Source organism: Peromyscus californicus, unplaced genomic scaffold (genome assembly GCF_007827085.1).
Source record: "Peromyscus californicus insignis strain IS unplaced genomic scaffold, ASM782708v3 Scaffold_8__1_contigs__length_139910024, whole genome shotgun sequence".
Taxonomy (NCBI): domain Eukaryota; kingdom Metazoa; phylum Chordata; class Mammalia; order Rodentia; family Cricetidae; genus Peromyscus; species Peromyscus californicus.
Window position 1 is genome coordinate 128,726,816 of NW_026294606.1, and position 20,407 is coordinate 128,747,222.

The window sequence follows — 20,407 nt, forward strand, 5'->3', positions numbered from 1 at the left end:
TTGGGCTTTGTGTTCTTTAGGGGTACAGGGGCCACACCATTCCTTCCCACCCTTGAAGCAGTACACATGAGGGTTGGGCAGGTGACCCAAAGCTTTTATTTCACTGATAGGTCCAGAGGCGGGTGGGTGACCCCTAGAGGGCCATCTCAGGGCCCACCTCTCCTTCTCCCTGGCCTTGGGCTATCCGTTGCGCCTTCTCTTCCCTCCGCTTCTTCCTCCGGAGCAGTCGCCGTTCACGTTCAAACTCCTTCATTCGCTTCACGTAGCTGAGGGCAGAACAGAGAGAGAGTCTCAGTGCCACAGGCGCTGGCCCGACTCCATTCCCAGCCACCAGGAAACCCTCCCGCTGGAATTCTGGCCTGCCCCTCAGGTGGCTCCAGCCCTCTCCCCATGTGGCGCCCGTGTGGTGTGCACAGGTGTGGTGTGCACAGGTGTGGTGTGCGCAGGTGTGGTGTGCACAGGCGCAGGGCAGGCTCACTCCAGGTGCTCGCAGTAGTCCCAGTCGTGCTGCTCATGCTTGCAAGCCAGGAAGTTGGGGAAGCTGTCCCGCTTGCACTTCAGCAGCCGGATGAGGTAGTGGGCGCAGTAGTCACGTTGCTGCAGCGTCAGCTGGGCATCGTTCATCTCCTGTTGCGTGGCCACCATCACTGTGGGGAGTGGTGAGGCTCTCAGCACCAGAGCCAGCCCCCAACTCCACCAACCCCCAGGGTGCACATGGCACAAATGAAGCCACATACCAGGGTGTCCCTCATTGGCTTAGCAGAACCCATTCGGATTATGGCCAGGCCTTGGCAGAAGGAAGGGTGCCAGTGTTCCTTTTGGGCATCTAACAGTACAGAGGGCTCTCACATCCCTTCCTCTAGTGATGTCGTCTTCCAAAAAGTCCCGATGGAGGTGGAGCCCAGTGTTTACCTTCTGGCCCCTGCTTCCCCACTACAGAAAGATGCCAGTTCCAGCATGGACATGCTTCCAGACAGAGCTGTGGTGACAAGTGTCTCAGGAATGCATCATTAGGTGGGCCAGTGCAACCAGCATAGTGTACTTGAACAAGATAGACTCATCACTAGCTTACAGGACTTGGAAATGTCATTGTATGGGGTCTGATGCTGACATAAACATCACCATGTATGTGGTGCACATTAAGTATCTAGCTCTGGGCTGGGATGTGCCATCACTGGATTAGGAATAGTTGTCATATCCCAGCCTGTACCCATTGTGCCCCACCATCCCATACCTTGTCAATCCAGCAGGACCTGATTCGCTGGGTCTGCAGGCTTACCTCCTCTCCAGACCTGTGCCTTGGTCCTAGCCCCCTTTGATTGCATTAAAACATGTTCTCACAGAAGGCCTGGTGGTTCCAGGCCTGTCACCTCAGCTACTCAGGAGGCTGAGGCAGGAGAGCTACAGAGTGGGTTCAAGGCAGCCTTACTGACTGGGGAGAAAAAAACATAAAACCAAAAACCAAGGGTAGGGAGTGCTGGAAAGGGGGGTGTGGGGACCAGCCCCCACACTTATTTACCCCAGGACTCTTGAGGATGAGGAATAAGAGACTTAGGTAGAAACAGAGGGGAGAGACACAGAAAACACACAGGATAGATCCAGGGTGGGCCTGGATCCTTATCCACCAGCCCAGAAACTTTATTCCAAAGGTCTATTTATAACTGCCAAGGGGTGGAGAAAAGGCCTCCCCCTCGCTAGTTACAAAACACCTGCATTCAGGCCCGTGGTCCAATCATTCTCTCTATGCAGACCTGCTGTGTAAAGCCATTAGGAAACCTGAAAATGGGCTCCCACAGTGGGGCCATGAGAAGACGCCTGTGGAAAGAGCATTCCAGGTAGAATTAAGGCGATAGGACTGGGGTCAGGGCTTCACCACCTGGGTTTGGGCCTGAACCCAAGGAAGGTGGAACTGTCCTTTACAGTGACTGGAAAGTGAGGACAGAAGGGCTTCAGGGGAGGGCAGAGCTCCGAGTCAGTCATTAAAAGCAGAGGGGTGCATACCAGTAACCTAAGCACTTAAGAGGCTGAGGTAAGAGGATTTTAAGTTTGAGGCTAGCCTGTGCTAATTCTGGCTGGGCCTGTTGGCTTTCTCCTGTGATCTCAGCTCTTAAGAGGCTGGGCGGAGGGGGATCTGGAGTTTGAGGCCAGCCTGTGCTACAGAATGAAACCCTGTCTTAAAAATTAAGGTGGCAGTGGAGGGTCGTGGTGGTCCTGGGGAGAGAGAAGGTGAAGAGTGATTTGAAGAAGACACTCTGAATGCTGACTTCTAGCCAACACGCATGGGTGCGTACACATTCACACACTACAACTAACACAAACAGCAATTAAAGAAAACAAAAGCCAGCAATGTCATCCCAAGTTGAAGGTTAAGGCTTCCCTTGGAGAGAAATTTGGCAGTACTGCTGCACACAAGGCAGTTGTGAGCTGTCTCCAGGACAGGACAGGGCCTCGGCTTCAAGGCATCCAACAGGGAGCTGAGGAAGAGTGAGTGAAAGTCCAGGGCGATGGAGGTGATCAAGGTAGAACTGAGGAATGACGATGGGCTTAGTGATATGGCTGGGGAGCTTTGAAAGAAGTCCTTCAGTGAAAGGGGAAGCCGGAGGAGGTGGGCCAGAATGGGATTTTACACTTGTTTTTGAGACAGGCCTGCTGTGTACTCCAGGAACTCATGATGTCCCTCCACCATATCTGGGTCCAGGAGGATGTTAACCATGGATAGGCAGTGTGTTGGCATGCCCACAGGAGACTGCAGGGATTCCAGAGCAGAGTCCTTGCGTTGTAGAGGGTGGATGGAGGATATAAGGGGGTTCACCTGAAATGGGGGCTCTGCCAGGCCAGGGACAGGGGAGGAGGAGTTTGAGGACGCATGGGATGGGGAGGGGAAGCTGTTCCTGCTTTCCTAGCATACCCAAGGTTAAGGAAGAGGCAGTAAAGAACTGTGGAGGTATCCAAAGGCTGGCGTCACTGAGCACACGGGGCTGTGACCTCAGTGCTCCAGAGGCTGAAGGGAAAGGCTGTGAGTTAGACCAGTCTGACTCTACAATAAACAGGAAGGGGTTCAATGAGGGAGGAACCTGGATACTAGGGCCATAGGGCTGGCTGAGTTTGCCCAGGGTTTTGGTGCTGGTTATTTTCAAGGCTGACTGTGGGCAAAGCAGGCTGTCAGGTGGATAGATGGGCTGCAGGCTCAGTTGGGACTAAAGGACTCCATGGGGTCAGGACTCTGGAGTGATTACACTACCTCCCAGCATACCCAGATGCATGTCCTTGGACTCCATCCCTTGGAGGGTTCCCTGTCTACAAGTCATCACCTACCGAGCAGTCACTAAGACCTGTGTGTGTGTGTGTGTGTGTGTGTAGGCCAGAAGACCGAGTTAGATGTCTTCTCTAATTATTCACCCACCATATTTTATGAGACAAGTTTTCACAGAACTTGCTCACTTACTAGCTAGACTGACTGGCCAAGGAGGCCCCTGGAACCACCTCTACCTCCCCTGTACTGGGAGCACATGCATAGCTCCATCAGCCTTTTACATGTGTGACAGTTTTCTCCCACATAAAACCTTTTTTTTTTTTTTTGGTTGTTTGTTTTTGTTTCAAGTCATGGTTTCTCTGTGTAGCCCTGGCTGTCCTAGAATTTGCTTTGTAGACCACACTGGCCTGGAACTCACAGAGACTGACTTGCCTCTGCCTCCTGAGCGCCAGGACTAAAGGTGTGCACCACCAAGCCAGGGAGCAGAGCTTCTTAAACAGGAAGTAAACAACAGCTTAAGGAAACCCTGAAATGGACCAGATTCAACAGGCCACTCCTTCCCCAAGCTTAGACCAGCTCAGCTCAACCAAGCTCCCTGGCGGAAGCAGATTAAAGAAGCAGTCCCTCATGCTGGGTAGGCTTTTGGTGATGGCAGCTGTCTTTGTCATTTCTGCTCCTGTGACTGCAGTAGAGCTCACTGGTTCACCAAGCTGGACTTCAGTGCTCTCCTTACCTTGCTCTGCCATTGCTTCCCTCCCTGGGGTGAGAAGACAGACTTCTGCTATCGGTTCCACAGGGAACTGGAACTCCGGTCCTCATGCTTGCATGACAAACACTTTAGGGACTGAACCATCTCCCAGCCTACACAACAAACCTTTTGGCAATGCAAATTTGTGTCTTTCCTCTGCTTACAAGTGAGGGCTCCACCCGTCCTTGGAGCTAGCCTCATCAGTTCCATATACATCCTTCTTTTAGCCTTTGCTTCCACACCTCAAGTTTTGCTTCTGTCAGCTCTGCTTGCCCAGTGGGCTCCCTGAAGACAGTGCCAGTGTTTCTCTGCTACCATGGGGCATCCCAAGTGCCCAAATGGGACTCTGCCCAGAGCTGTCACTCTGTAAGCCTGTGATTTTCCCACATAGGAAGAACAAGAGCCGTGCATGTACACAAAAGGCCCTGGGTTCCACCCCCAGCACCATCACACCAGACGGGACAGATGCACGGCATGACCGTCCCACCCCCGACCTTGTATTCTTGTACGTAGCTAAATATGAGCGACACCTGTATGGCGATGCAAAGAACACGTCCCTATGCTCCGCGCTGTGCCCCGGACGAAGAGCACCTGCGCAGCCTCGTTTTCGCGCAATCGGCTGTCCTGTCCCAACCCTTTGCTCCAGCCATGCCCGCAAAGCCTCCACGTTGATGGAGGTCAGGCGCCCTCCCGACCGGACCCGACCCTTTGCACACAGGCAGCACCGAGTTTCGCTGGTCTGCAGTCGCGCCTGCGCTCTGAGCTCACCGCGCTCCTTGCGTTCCGGGAAGCCGTAGTCCGGCGGGAAGCTGGGCATCTGCAGGGGGTCAGGCTCCACCGAGGCGTCCCCCACATAGCGCCGGGCTAGATGCGCCCCCATAGCTGCTCTGCCTCACCCTCCTTTGGCAGCCGGGGTCACCTCGCTCCTACCTGGAAGCACTGTTCCTTGGCTTCCGGGTCATGGAGATGAGTGGTGGGGGAAGCCGTCCTGGCCTGCTGGCACCCCCTGGCGGTCTGGAGGAGACAGGGCAGGTGTGGCAGACGCCAGTTGGCTGGACTGCCTGGTTATCCGGGGAGCTCCAGGGGCGGCCTGTCTGTGCCCTCTCTGCCCAGTGCTAGGATTACAAATGTGTGCCTCCAAGCCTGCAGTTTACATGGGTATTGTGGACACTCTGTTCCACATGCTTGCATGGCAGGCATTTTATAGACGGAAACCACTCCCAAAGCTCATTCTTTTTTAAAATTAATTTTCTTCTTCTTCTTCTTCTTCTTCTTCTTCTTCTTCTTCTTCTTCTTCTTCTTCTTCTTCTTCTTCTTCTTCTTCTTCTTCTTCTTCTTCTTCTTCTTCTTCTTCTTCTTCTTCTTCTTCTTCTTCTTCTTCTTCTTCTTCTTCTTCTTCTTCTTCTTCTTCTTCTTCCTTTTTGGTGTTGGAAGAGACCCCAAAGCCTAGCACATGGTAGACAAGTGCTCTATCATTGAAGTACACCACCACTTCCAACCTCCCAACCTCCAAACACTTTTCATAGGAGTGCCGGTGTGTATGCTCATGTGTAGGTGTGCATATGAGTACATTTGCTGGTCAGAGGTCAACTTTGGGTGTCATTACTCTGGCACTGTCCATCTTGTTTGAGACAGTGTCTCACACTGGCTATGAACTCCCCAAGTAGGCCATGCTGGCTGGCCAGGAGGTCCAAGAGATTTAACTATCTGCCTGTCTGGTTCTGGAATTGTAAGCATGTGCCACCACACCCAAATTTTTCTTACGTGGGGTTTGGGGACTGAGTTTAGAGTTTAGGTCCTTGGGTTTGTAAAGCAATCATGTTCGTGACTGAGCCTTCCTCCCAGTTGTTCCAAAAACAGTACCTTTGTGACCCTGGGCTAGAACACGGTAAGCGAGTGCTCTCCCCCGGCACCCTGAGAGCAAACCCTGACGAAGGTGAGCAGACCTGTTGGTCTTCCCCGGGTCTTCCCAGAGCTTCTGAAGAAACCACTCTCATCCTTGCTTCCAAGGATGGATGAGTCCTTCTTCTGTGCCACCTGTCAGGGTGAGTCCTTCCCTGCTCCGTGTCTTGCTCTATCCATGCATCAGGGACAGCATATTTGACTCAGACTGAAGTGAAGTCCTGAACCAGGGAAGCTTCTCTTTTCAGAACTTCTCCTTCCTGAGTCTAGACTAGTTCCCCAGGCTGGCTGGTCAGCACGCCTCAGGGATCCTCCTGTCTTTGCCTCCTCTGTGCTGGGTTTGCGAGCATGTGCTGCCTTGCCCAGCGTCTTTTTTACATGTTTTTTTTTTTGTTGTTGTTGTTGTTTTTTGTTTGTTTTTTTGTTTGTTTGTTTGTTTGGTTTTTCGAGACAGGGTTTCTCTGTGTAGCTTTGCGCCTTTCCTGGAACTCGCTTTGGAGACCAGGCTGGCCTCGAACTCACAGAGATCCGCCTGGCTCTGCCTCCTGAGTGCTGGGATTAAAGGCATGCGCCACCACCGCCCGGCCTTTACATGGTTTTTTATTTATGGTTTCCATTGCTGTGATGAAGCACTGCGACCAAAAGCAACCTGGAGAGGAAAGGTTCATTTTACAAGTTGTAGTGCACCATGCAGGGAAGTCAAGACAGTAAGACAGACAGGTCAAGAACCTGGAGGCAGGAACTGATGCAGAGGCCACGGAGGAGTGCTGTTTACTGGCTTTCTCAACCTGCTTTCTTATAGTGCCCATGGCCACCACCCCAGGGGTGCCACCACCCACAATGGGGACCTCCCACATCAATCAGTAAAAATGTACTGCAGGCATTCCCACAGGCCAGTCTGGTGGGGGCATTTTCTCAACTGAGGTTCCCTATTCCGAAATCACTCTAAGTGGTGTCAAGTTGACATAAAAATCAGCTAGCATACCCTGGCTTCTTGAGGTCAAACATGGGTTCTTGTGGTTCCAAGACAGGACTTTAAAATTGACTGAGCCATCTCTCTCTCTCTCTGTTTCTCCACTTCTTCTCTGTCTCTCTGTCTCTGTCTGTCTGTCTGTCTCTCTCTCTCTCTCTCTCTCTCTCTTTCAGTGCTACACACAAACACACCCACACTTTTTCTCTGTGTGTGTGTCTTCTCTCTGTGTGTCTCTCTCTACACACATACACACACATGCACACATTACTATCTGCATCTCTATGTCCCTTTTTCTTTTTTTAAAAAAGTTTTTTCTATTTATTTATTTTTGTTTCTTTGAGACAGGGTTTCTCTGTATGGCCCTGGCTGTTCTGGAACTCTCTCTGTAGACCAGGCTGGCCTTGAACTCACAGAGATCCACCTGCTTCTGCCTCCCAAGTGCTGGGACTCAAGACGTGCACCATCATCATCTGGCTTGTTGTTTTTAATTTTTGAGCTTATAATATAATTATATTTCTCCCTTCCATTTTCTCCCTCCAAACCCTCCCATATACCTCTCCATGCTCTCTTTCTAATTATTAAGGGCCTCTTTTTTTCATGAATTGCTACTTCATGCATGTATGTATATACACATATATTCCTAAGTGTAACCTGCTCAGTCTGTATAATGTTACTTGTATGTCTGTTTTCAGCACTGACTGTTTGGCACTAGAAAACCAATTGGTGTCTTCCTGGGGAAGACCACCTCTCCTGCTCTCCGCATTTCTTAGTTGCCTATAGTTCTTTGTGTAGGGTCGAGGCCCTGTGGGCTTTTTCTGGTCCTCTGTGGCAGGTCCAGATGCCTTTACTCTCAGCCGTCAACTGCCTGTAGCTCTTTATCTAGTGATGAGACCTTGTGAGCTTTCATAACTAGTTGGCACCAACTAGTGTTATTGTGCTGGTCGTGTTGAGATCTCATGTGAGCAGATTCCATGTTGTACATAGAAGACGCCACCTCACAGCAGAGGTCCTGGTCCTCTGGCTCGCACAGTCTTTTTGGCTTCTCTTCCACAGTGTCCCCTGAGCCTTAGATGGACAAGTTGCAGTGTAGATGCATTAATTTAGATTGGGCATCCCACGGTCCGTTGTTTTCTGCATATTGATCAGCTGTGGATTTCTGTAATGGTCTCTGTCTGCTGCAAAAAATAAGCATTGTTGAAGGGTGAGAGCTTCACTTATCTTTGTGTATAAGGATAAGTATTTAGAATGCAGTTAAAAACTTATTTCTGGTTTAGGAAAATCTCAGTAGGATCTGTGGCTTCACCAGGCGTGGGTAGGGGGCTAGGTTTACAGCACCAAGCATGAAGTCCCTTCTGCTGAGCATGCCTAAAGACCCATTAGATGGCTGCTGGCTGTCCCCTAGGCCTAGCATGCACCCTTGCCATAAGAGCATTGCCGTGCTCCACGGGCACTCCAGCTGGGCAGCCAGCTCTTTACTGCTTTTCTCCTGTGTGAACTTGCGCAGTCTCTTCTGATATTAGGGGGTAGTTCTCCGGGAGGAGGCTTCCAGGTCAACTCTAGCTCCATTCCTCCAGGTTCCGTGTCTGAGTGTGTGTTTTCAGAATTAGGATTTTCTCTGTCTCTGTGTCACACACTCTCTCTCTGCCACACACATTCTCTTTGTACCCTTTCTCTCTTTGTCTCTTCTAGTGTCTGCCTCTCTGTGTCCCTCACACACTGTCAACCTCTTTCAGTCTCGGTCACAAATACACAGGTTCTCTTTGTGTCACACATCCTCTCTGTCTCTGTCTGTGTGTCTGTCTCTGCCTACCTCTTCCTGTCTCTCTTTGTCACACAGGCTGTCTCTCTCCATGTCCCTATATCTTTCACCCTCAGTCTTTCTCTGTATGTCTTACTCATACACTCTCTGCCTCTATTTCTGTCACACGCGCAATGTCTTTGTCTCTGTGTCACACATAGGTATACTGTCTTTTTCTTTCTCTGTCACACATATGCTCTGTCTCTATTTGTCTCTGTACCACACAATTCTGTATCTCTCCCTGTGTGTCTATGTCACACACATTATCTGTTTCTGGCTCTCTCTCTCTCTCTGTCCTTTGCCCCTGTCTCTTTGTGTTGTAGGGTCTGAGAAAATGCTGAAGACTCAAATAGTATGCAAGAGCAAAGAGTGTTTAGTTATGAGCATATGTAGGGTCATTCGCCTGTACAAAATGGCACTATTCCCCCACCCCCCAAGGAGTGCGAAGGCTCCTTTTAAACGCAGCTAGGGGAATTTCAGGGACAGTTAGGTCATCTCAAACATGATTGGTTAAGCAAACAGCAGTTACATTAGTATACTTTTAATTGGCTGAGGTTTTATCTTTGGACGTACTTGGGTAAGTCTCAAGGGGGTTGCAGGAACTGTCCTTGAGACATTGTGGGGCTGACTTGGGCCTTGTTCATGCTCTCCTTCGTTCCTGAATGTCATTTGTTGATAAATGGTCCTTTGTTGGGAGAGACACCTGTTTGTCCCACTTGGAGAACTGAAACCTAAATTCAATTGTAAAAGTGGGAAAGTTTAAGCCCTTCAGTATATCATACCTGTGCTCTGTCTCTCTCTGTCACACGAACACACTCTTTTTCTGTCCCCCTATGTGTGTCACACACACACACACACACACACACACACACACACACACACACACACTCTTTGTTTCTTTCTGTGTCACACACCCTTTGTCTTTCTCTGTGTCCTGCACGGATCTTCTATTTCTGTCTCCCTGCCCCTGACTCTGTGTATCATACACAAGCTCTCTGTCTCTCTGCCCCTGACTCTGTGTAGCATACACATGCTCTCTGTCTCTCTGCCCCTGACTCTGTGTAGCATACACATGCTCTCTGTCCCCCTGCCCCTGACTCTGTGTATCATACACATGCTCTCTGTCTCTCTGCCCCTGACTCTGTGTAGCATACACATGCTCTCTGTCCCCCTGCCCCTGACTCTGTGTAGCATACACAAGCTCTCTGTCTCTCTGCCCCTGACTCTGTGTAGCATACACAAGCTCTCTGTCTCTCTGCCCCTGACTCTGTGTAGCATACACAAGCTCTCTGTCTCTCTGCCCCTGACTCTGTGTAGCATACACATGCTCTCTGTCTTTCTGCCCCTGACTCTGTGTAGCATACACAAGCTCTCTGTCTCTCTTTTCCTCTTTGACTCTCTGACTTTCCCTGTGTTTTACGCACACTCAAGGTCCCTATCCCTCCGTGTGTCTATGTTTCTTTTACACACACACACACACACACACACACACACACACACACACACACACAAGCTGTCTCTTTCATTCAGTCACATATACTCTTGTCTGTCACATACAACACATTGACTTTCTGTCTCTGTATTATATACTCTGTCTCTCTGTCACACCCCTGCTCTCTGTCTCTGTGTCACACACACACACTTTCTGTGTCTCACACACATTCAAGCTCCCTCTTTCTTTTTTTGTGTCTCCCTGTGACACACATACTCACACTAATCTCTCTCTCTGTGTCACACACACAGTCTCTCAATCTGTCCGTAATGGCCAATCTTGGTTGTCAACTTTACTACATCTGGAACCAGCTAAAACCCAAGCAGATGACCACATGTGAGGGATTTTTCCTGATTGATCATTTGAAAGAGGAAGACCTATCCCAAATCTGGGCCACACCTTCTGGTGGCAGCCCACATGAAAGGACATGGAGGAAGGAAGCTTTTGCTTTTTGCCTGCTCGCCCTCACTCAACGCTGACAAGTTCATCTGTCCTGTTGCTGAGACATCCTTTTCTGGCATTGGAATCTACTTCTTTGGGATTCCAGTGTAGACTGAAGACCAGCAGCTCTGTAGGACTCCAGCACCAGATTGGGACTGCTGAGACATTCAGCCTCATGGACTCCAGCACCAGACTGGGGCTGCTGAGACATGCAGTGTTAGAATTCCTAGCCACTTTTCTAGCTACACAGACTTCAGATATGCTTTTCATATCCTCCTGTCCTGATGCTATTTGGAGAGAGTGTGGGCTCCTTACAGCAAAGGGAGGATCCATATCTAATTCAGGCCAAATAATGTTCATGCTAAAAGCCTCCCATCTCCCTAAGGCTATAGGAATTATCCACTGCCAGTCTCATCAGACCGATAGCTCCATCATCTCTAAGGGAAATAACGGGACTGACCAGGCAGCTAGAACAGCGGCCCTCCAGGGCCCAGACTCACTCCACCCACAGCAGGGAATCCATACAGTGCAACCCACACCCTTACAGGGAACCCCTGACACTAGGCAAATTCTGTCCTATCTACACCGGCTCTTTCATCCTAATAGTCTTGCTCTGTCTCAATTTGTAAAAGCCCACCTGCAGCCCACCTCTGAGGACTTACAGTTCTTAAGAACTATTACTGCCTCTTGTGATATTTGCCAAAAGTCAGATCCCAATTCCAAATATCAGAGCCAACCTTTTCCCACCTGTAGATGTAACCAACGGTCTTATTAAATAAGAAACACAGAGCCAATTCAGAGAAGAAAGCCAAGAGGTCAGAGCTAAGAGCCTCACCCTTCCTGATTCAGGGATCCTCTTCAGCCAAGAGAGCTCTCCGAAAAGGACCTACTTCCTGTGTGTATGTCTTTAAAATCTTCCTGTTCTGCCTTCTCACTGGTTGTAAACTCAAACATATGACTGCCTCGTCACTGCCTGAATGTACCGCCCTCCAGGTCCTTAAAGGCGTGCGCCACCGTCGCCACGCACTTGCTATGGCTCTAATAGCTCTGACCCCCAGACAACTTTATTTATTAACATACAATTAAAATCACATTTCAGTACAAGTAAAATACCACCACATTTCCCCTTTTCTATTTTAATAAAAAGGAAAAAAAAGAAAAAGGTTATAACTAACAAAAGAAAAACTATATACAAAAGTACAATGACTATATACAATATATACAAGTAATAAATGTCTAAACAATGTCTAGTATATTTGTATTTGACAAATTCAGAGAAAATAATTTCATTATCTATCCTATTTTGTTAAGTCCAAAATGTATCTAATTCATTTTCTATCCTAATTAATCTTCAACCATAACTAACTAACCTTTAACTATAACTAACTAATCTTTAACTCCCTCAGAGACCCAAGAAGGAAATAATATTAGCTAACAAAAATAAAAACAGAAAGTGCATGCAAGCAACTTCCAAAAAATTTGTGAGTTGACAGAAACAGCCAGCTGCCTGGACAGTCACCTGAGGTTTCTCCGAAATGCTGGGGCATCATCTTCAGCCTATAGGCTTAGCATATCTGACAGACTCATTTGTGAAGTAGGATGTACACAAGGTCAACAGTTCAACCTCACATTGGGTGAGAGCAGTCCATGTACCAGAAACACCTGAATTCCACTAGTGTCATGTCATGATTCAGGATTTTAAATTCTGGAAATTGTTGATGGTTTTTTAATTCAGCTGTCCATTCTTCTTGGCTGTGTATATATGGCTTCATCTCAGCATCCTGTTCTTCTCCACATCCCTCTGTCAAATGCCAGTTTACTATTGAGAGGCGTGAGCTTAGTTACTCTTCAGCTGCTGTTCCATTGCACATCAGAAGCCATCGGCCCACTGCCTATTCAGCTGCCTTCGAAGAAAAGGGCACTGTACCTTTTCCGAATTGCGAAGGCCACTTCAGGGATGGTGCCATATTGTCCTGGCCTCAGAAGATGCCTTTTGATAAAGCCATAACCACACTTGTTTTGGCAAGAATCAGTAGTCCTTTGTTTCATGTCCTGTCTGTCCATTTTGTCAGCAGTTGATTCGAGGATACTTTGTTGTTCAGTGGCTAACTTTTGCCACAATGAAGTTAACTCCATATGCAGTTTCTTCAATGCCCATATTTTCTCTGAAGTAGATTGGTACTGCCAGGAGCCGACATGTCTCATAATCATAACAAAAAAGAAAAATTTTCTAAGTTATTAAAACATTTTAAATGCCATATTCTGTAGATCTCTGAAGGGTTTGAAGATGACCTGTCTAAAATATATCTGCTCAATTTTTTTTTTTTTTTTTTTTTTTTTTTTTTTGGTTTTTTCGAGACAGGGTTTCTCTGTGTAGCTTTGCGCCTTTCCTGGATCTCACGCTGTAGACCAGGCTGGCCTCGAACTCACAGAGATCCGCCTGCCTCTGCCTCCCGAGTGCTGGGATTAAAGGCGTGCGCCACCACCGCCCGGCTTCAATTTTTAAAACATATCTAATATGACTACAAGTTCTATTGTAACGTCTAACTACTAACTTTCATTTCTTTATATCCTAATAGTTGGTAATAATAACATTCAAGGATCAGAAAATTGCATTGTTAAATGAACGGTATAAGTACAATTAGAAATATACATACAGCATTTTCTAACAATATCAATTTCAATATATATAATTTGTATACAATATAAAACAATCCAATCCAATGTAAAGTATTTAAAACTAGTAATTGTCTTTTTCTTCTTCTTTCTTTCTCTCTTTTTTTTTTAAACAAGAACCTTAAATCTAATCTCCTTTGCTTAGCCTTTTTCCTAACCCTTGACAACAACTTGTAACCAACCCCCCTAAACAATGAAAATTATCCCAGACCCAAAACCCATTAAAAAGACCAAAAAACCACCTGCCCCACACCACCTCTTTGGGAATGTGGGCGTCGTATTCTTAAAATTGCTTCCTGCTGGGTATGGGCGAAGTTATCTTTATCCTGAAAGAAAAATTTTAGGTTAATTGTCAAATTCTAGGAAAGGTAACCATATCCTTCATTATCCAGTCTGTGTATAATACCAAAGTTTAGGGTTTATCTCAAGTCCTTATTCAAGTAGTCTTTGAGACTGGATCATCTCAGCTAGTCATCTCAAAATTGCTCTGAGCACCTTGTAGTTCAAAGCTGATCTGTAGATGATGTTTGTCAGCTTAGTGATATTATTATTGTCCACGTGGAATTGTTGTTGTTGTGGGGCCTCAACTTCTTCCTGGAGACTTCAGTTGATGTTAGGCCTGGCCGTGATTTCCTGCAGAAAACTGATAAGAGACTCGAACACAAAGACATATATATGCAGCTAATTGAAGCCTTTTTTCTAGAATTAATTAATACTCTATATGACCATTCATATCTTTTTTTTTTTCTTTTTTTTTTCGAGACAGGGTTTCTCTGTGTAGCTTTGCGCCTTTTCCTGGAACTCACTTGGTAGACCAGGCTGGCCTCGAACTCACAGAGATCCGCCTGGCTCTGCCTCCCGAGTGCTGGGATGAAAGGCGTGCGCCACCACCACCCGGCTGACCATTCATATCTTAACAAAGTTTAAAATGTATATATAACTATATATCTATATATATTAATCTTGTAAATTTTGATATGAAATTATACTTTAAGAAAAGTTTTAAAGAATCAGAATAGAATCAAAGAGTTGAGATTAGTAATAGAATAGTCCCTTAATTAATTTGGCTTTTCTCCTGTCCCATAGCAGAAGATGGCTCTTTTATTCTGGCATGATACAGGGGGTTTGCATTTTCCTTTTAACAACATGCTTGAGTTTAAAGAAGGAGAGAGCCATTCTCCAACTCTAAAGTCAGCTTTAAATTTTAATTGAACTGGGACTATTAGAAGACCAATAGTGTTAAATTTTTAGAGAAAAGCAGAAACAAACCTTTAGGAAGACATAAAATTTTTTAGATAATATATACCCATATGCCATTTCACTCTGTTTCTTAGGATAGATGATTTGTCCCTTTTCTTCAGTTGTCTCATTTGTCCAGTGTTCTTCAGATTCCTTAACCTTCATTCTCCTAAAAGACAAAAACAAAAACCTTTCCCCAAGACTAATTTTGGGGATGTTCCTTTTTGGCAAGTTATTATCTGATTAAATGAAAAGACATGTGTTACTGGTATAAGTTAGTTTAAATTGGATGTTCATGCTGGTTGAAGAACTACCACCTCCTCTAATTAAGAGGTTTCTCTTGTTCAAATCGAAACTTTATCAATTTGGATGGTACCCACAACTTATCTTCTCCTGTAGAAACAAAAGCAAAACCTCGTCCCCAACGTAACACATACCCTGGTTTCCATTCTGAGGTCAGCACATCCTTAAAGTATATTGGCTGATTTAATTCTGTAGTTTTTTCTATTATCCAATGTCTCTCTGCAGCTGTTGTTCCTTTCTCATTGGCATTAAGAAAATTCAAAGTTAATAGAGCATTATGCAGTCTGTTTCTGGGGGTTTTTGTTACCCCTTTCTGTTTATTTAGCATATCCTTTAGAGTTCTGTTTGATCTTTCTATAACTGCTTGACCTGTAGGATTATGTGGTATGCCTGTAATATGCTTTATATTGTAATAAGCAAAAAACTGTTTCATTTTAACAGAGACATATGATGGAGCATTATCAGTTTTGATTTGTGCAGGTATACCCATGATGGCCATAACTTCGAACAAATGAGTGATTACAGAATCAGCTTTTTCAGAACTCAAAGCAGTTGCCCACTGAAATCCTGAATAAGTATCGATAGTGTGGTGTACATATTTCAGTTTTCCAAATTCTGCAAAGTGAAACACGTCCATGTGCCAGATTTCATTCCTTTGAGTACCTTTTGGGTTACATCCTTCTGGAAATGGCGTTTGATTGTAGAAGGAACAAGTAGGACATTTCTTTACTATTTCTTTGGCTTGTTGCCAGGTTATGGAAAAATCCTTTTTTAAACCTTTACTATTGACATGATGTTTTTTATGAAATTCTGAGGCCTCCAGCACATTTCCTATCAACAATTTATCAATCTCATCATTGCCTTGTGCTAGAGGGCCTGGCAGACCAGTATGGGATCGAATGTGAGTTATATATAAAGGATGACTCCTTTTCCTGATTGTATCTTGTAATTGAATAAATAGTGAAGTTAATTCTGAAGCATCAGGGATAAATTCTGCAGTTTCAATATGTAATACTACTCTTTCAGCATACTGAGAGTCAGTTACTATGTTGAGAGGTTCTGAAAAATCCATTAATACCAACAGAATAGCATACAATTTTGATTTTTGAACTGAATTATAAGGACTTTGAACCACTTTACTTAAATTTTCTGATTTGTAACCTGCCTTTCCTTGTTTGTTGGCATCTGTATAAAATGTACGAACTCCAGATATGGGTTTGGGGAAGTTTCTCCAAGGCAGAAAAGATCCAGTCAAGGTGCAGAGTAGACCACCTAGGCAGGGATTGGGTTTTTCATAGGGGCCACTGAGGAAGGAATTCCCATTTCCTGGAAAACAGAGGACCCAGTATGGGTACCTCAGTGGCCACTTTCCTCTGAAAAGTTATCAGCGGCAGAAGAGCTAGTAAAAGAACAGCTTGAGGCTGGACATATACGACCCTCTGTGTCCCCTTGAAATACACCTATATTTGTCATTAAAAAAAAATCTGGAAAGTGGTGAGTGTTACATGACCTTAAGGCTATTAATAATCAGATGCAGGTCATGGGTCCAGTGAAGCAAGGGCTGCCGCTTCTATCGGCTCTGCCAGCCTCCTGGCATGTTATTGCCGTGGATATAAAGGATTGTTTCTTTTCCATTCCCTTAATTTGGATGCCTCGGGAAGTTCATCAGCAGATAGGCATCATAATCCACACAGCCCTATGAAGGGCATGGTGAAGTGGAAAGATATCCTCACGGGAAGCTGGCATGGCCCCGATCCCGTGCTGACATGGGCGGGAGGTTCTGTTTGTGTTTTCCCACAGGACCGGCTAGACCCTATCTGGGTACCTGAATGATTGGTGCGACGGGCCCCTCAGATGGAGAGATGTGATGACACCCCGGAAGCTGATGTGCCTGATCCTGATAGCCCTGATTCTGAGAAGCGTGCCAGCGGGAGCAGCTGAGGATCGACTACTCTGGGCTCTTATAAAAGCCTGGCCATACCCTTTACCCATAACATCACATTCTAGTGTATTGCTTTATTTTTGAGTTGACTTGCTGCAGGAGTAGAACCCAGATCCTGCACAATGAGATCATTGCAGTCAACTCCACCCGTGTGCACCTGGCCTATCACTTTTTTAAAGGAGTGGGCGGGATGAGGTGCCCTGTCAGGCCTACTGGTGCTTGTCTCCCTGATGTGCCTGTGGTGCATTGTTCGTTTAAGGGTTTCTCAGCAGCGCAATGCATCCATGATTATCCAAGCCTTTATAGCCATAGAGGCTGCACAGTCTCCCCAGGCCTGGCTGGCCGCATTAAAAACTTGATCGCGCAGGATGCGAGGCTAGTGCACTGCACTTGGGTCTAGCTGTATTGCAAAACCCAAGAAGAGCAAGTCTAATTGCATGTGGGTTGATGCCCTAATTCCCACCTCTGCAAAAAAGGGTATCGGACGGGTCAAGTGTTCTATGGGTGGATGACATCTGGACTAACACCAGTACAATGTCCAAGTTTTTTGGCAGAGATTAGACCTCTGCTCTTGCCTGCTGCTTAAAACAATAAAGGGGGAACTGTAGAGAGCCGTGTACGGCCGCACTGCAAAGTTAGTACCGGCATCCGGCTTCCGCCTTCCCGATGGCAGGTGCTCCTTATTTGGCTAAGGCTAGGATCTGGCTTGCTTCCGCACACCTGGACCTAATCTGACTTGCTTGCGTATGTCTGACCCTATCGGCATTGTCCACGTGGCACTACGGGGTTGATTGCCAAGTGGCTATAAAGGGCGTGGGCTGGCTTTCCCCAGGGGAAAGATTGGAGGAGATAGGAGATCAGAGTGTGTGTGAGAGTGTGTGTGTGTGTGTGTGTGTGTGTGTGTGTGTGTGTGTGTGTGTGTGTGTGAGAGAGAGAGAGAGAGAGAGAGAGAGAGAGAGAGAGAGAGAGAGAGAGAAAGAGAGAAAGAGGTGAGAGAGAGAGGTGAGAGTGAAAGTGAGAGTGAGAGTGAGAAGATGGCTTTCCCCGGGGTCAGAAGATTGTTCAAGGTTCCTGAATAAACTGCTTGGAGAAGAGCCTGGCATCGCATCTTCCTTGCTGGTCGAGGCGGACGCGACAAAGCTCAAGGGCTTTCCCCACTGGATTCACTTGTCTCACCTGAAGCCTTTTATCTTACCCTCACCCCAGGAGAATTCCTCCTCATACACAGTGACACAGACAGGGCCCTGCTCTCTCAAGTTCCGGAGACACCAGGATCCACTGCCTTGTCACCAATTCTAGAAGAATGAGGTTTCACCCCACAAGTTTTTCCTTCCTGGTTCCTCTCCTGTCTCTATTGACCATATTCTGCTGCATCAGTTTCCCTCTGTGTCTCTAATAATATATTCAAACTTTCAATTATCTACTCAGCTAATTGTTACAGGACCACCATAGAGCTGGAGGCCAAGGACCATCAAGTATACCCAGGCAGTAAGTAGTAGTAACAGTCCAGAGGTATTCAGACCTCCAGACTCAAAAGGGTCTAGACTGCAAAAAACAGACTTTAATATAAAAATCTATTACTGTTAAATGCCCTCAGCAATTGATCACCTGTATCTCCTGGATGCTAAACTAATAAAGAAAACAGGTGCCTTGAGGTTTATATCAGATAAGGCTTATCTCAGGTGAAGATTCCAGGTCTCTTTCTGTCTCTGTGTCTCTGTGTCTCTGTCTCTGTCTCTGTCTCTGTCTCTCTCTCTCTCTCTCTCTCTCTCTCTCTCTCTCTCTCTCTCTAACACTAACCAATAAAATTCTGATAGAGTACTAAACATTATAATATCATGGCTACCAGCTCAAGATTTTAAATTCCCTGTGGCTGCTTCTTCATATGTTTAAAAATTCTTCTGAGCTCCAGAGCCAGCTTGAATCCACCTGGACAGGTCAGATTCACTTCAGAGAAGTATAATTCAAACTTTCCTGGTCCCAGGACCCCCTCTCTCACCTGGGACTCCTTGAGGACCCCCTCAAGGTAAATTTTTTTTCTAAACTTCCCTTTCTGCCTTGTCAGATCCAGAGTCAGAGCCTAAAGCAGCGGAAGGCAATGGATGGTTCCCAAAGCAGCGGACAGTCCACTACCTTAGGATGCCCAGCTACCTCAAAAGCTTCCTTCCCTAACCCCAAAAGTTAACCGACACCCACTGAGTCAGCTGGAAGCAGTTTTGGGAGATATGGCACCCCCATTCCCATTCACCTGCCATTTTTTTTTTTTTTTTTATAAAAACAAAGAGTCTGGAATGTTAGAATTCCTAGCCACTCCCCCAGCTACATGACTTCACATGTGATGTCCAGTAGCCAGGCAAGATGCTTAGTCATCTCAGGGCCTTACGTCCTACAAAATCTGTGCACTGCATGATCACATAATTTGCTTGCAGTATGATCATGTAATCTATGCCCATGTGTGGTGTAGCTACGGAAACCCATATGCGCATGTGTTGGGGGACACCTATAAAACCGAGTTCCACCTATTCCTTCCCTCTCTTCCTGCAGGTCATTCCATAGGCCTGTGCACACCCCTTCTCTATTCCCTTAATTAACTCTTATAGTGGGTTTTGTTGTGCCTCATGGCTTTTCTCAAGTGGCAAACAGCACTGCTTAATAAATAACATGCAGCCTCATGGACTCCAGCACCAGACTGGGACTGCTGAGACATGCAGCTTCATGGACTCCAGCACCAGATTGGGACTCTTGTCCTCTCCTTCAAGAGATGTTCATTGTTGGACTACTTGCACCACAGGCTGTAAACACTCTAATAAATCTCGTACTTATTAGTGTTGATTTTCCTCCATACACTCTCCCTGACTCCTCTCTTCACTCCCCCTCCCCATTTAAAATCCCCTTTCTAGTCTTCTTTTTTTTTTTTTTTGGTTTTTCGAGACAGGGTTTCTCTGTGAAGCTTTGCGCCTTTCCTGGAACTCACTTGGTAGCCCAGGCTGGCCTCGAACTCACAGAGATCCGCCTGGCTCTGCCTCCCGAGTGCTGGGATTAAAGGCGTGCGCCACCACCGCCCGGCTTTTTTCTTTTTTTAAATTCATTTATTTATTATGTATACAGCATATGTGACTGCCGGCCAGAAGAGGGCACCAGATCTCATTCAAGGTGGTTGTGAGCCACCATGTGGGTGCTGGGAATTGAACTCAGGACCTCTGGAAGAGCAGCCAGTGCTCTTAACCTCTGAGCCATCTCTCCAGCCCTCTAGTCTTCTTCTTAATCTTCATAAAAATATATTCTATTTACTCTGCCTTTGGAGATATTTTCTTCCAAAAAAGGGGGAAATGTGTGATATTTTGATTGTGTTCTGATAATGAAGTTGCTTGGAGTCAGAGGGTGGAACTAGCCACTAGCTGACCAAAATTAACCACAGATGTTTGGAGGACTTTGAACAGATAGGAGACAGGAAGTAGTAAGGTGGGACTGAGAGAGGATCTCGGTCCCTTTTGGAGGAAGGAATGGAGCTGGTAGGAGGTGACTGGTGGCTTCTCTATTCTTTGATCTTTCAGGTTCTTACCCTGATATCTGACTCCTGGTTTTTTATTGATAAAGAATAATTATACTAAATCTTCAAGCTAGGGGAACCTAACACAAA

General features: G+C 46.4%; 1 protein-coding gene across 1 annotated transcript; it reads right to left on the minus strand.

Annotated features, from left to right (window-relative positions):
* Window positions 1-73: 73 nt before the first annotated feature.
* Ndufb7 (NADH:ubiquinone oxidoreductase subunit B7) lies at window positions 74-4,935 on the minus strand. Its single transcript, XM_052729261.1, has 3 exons — window positions 4,770-4,935; window positions 479-647; window positions 74-266 (listed from the first exon to the last, which is right to left on the minus strand). Exons 1-3 carry the CDS (start codon window positions 4,879-4,881, stop codon window positions 134-136), a joined length of 414 nt encoding a protein of 137 aa, XP_052585221.1. The 5' UTR covers window positions 4,882-4,935; the 3' UTR covers window positions 74-133.
* Between the last annotated feature and the right edge of the window lie 15,472 nt (window positions 4,936-20,407).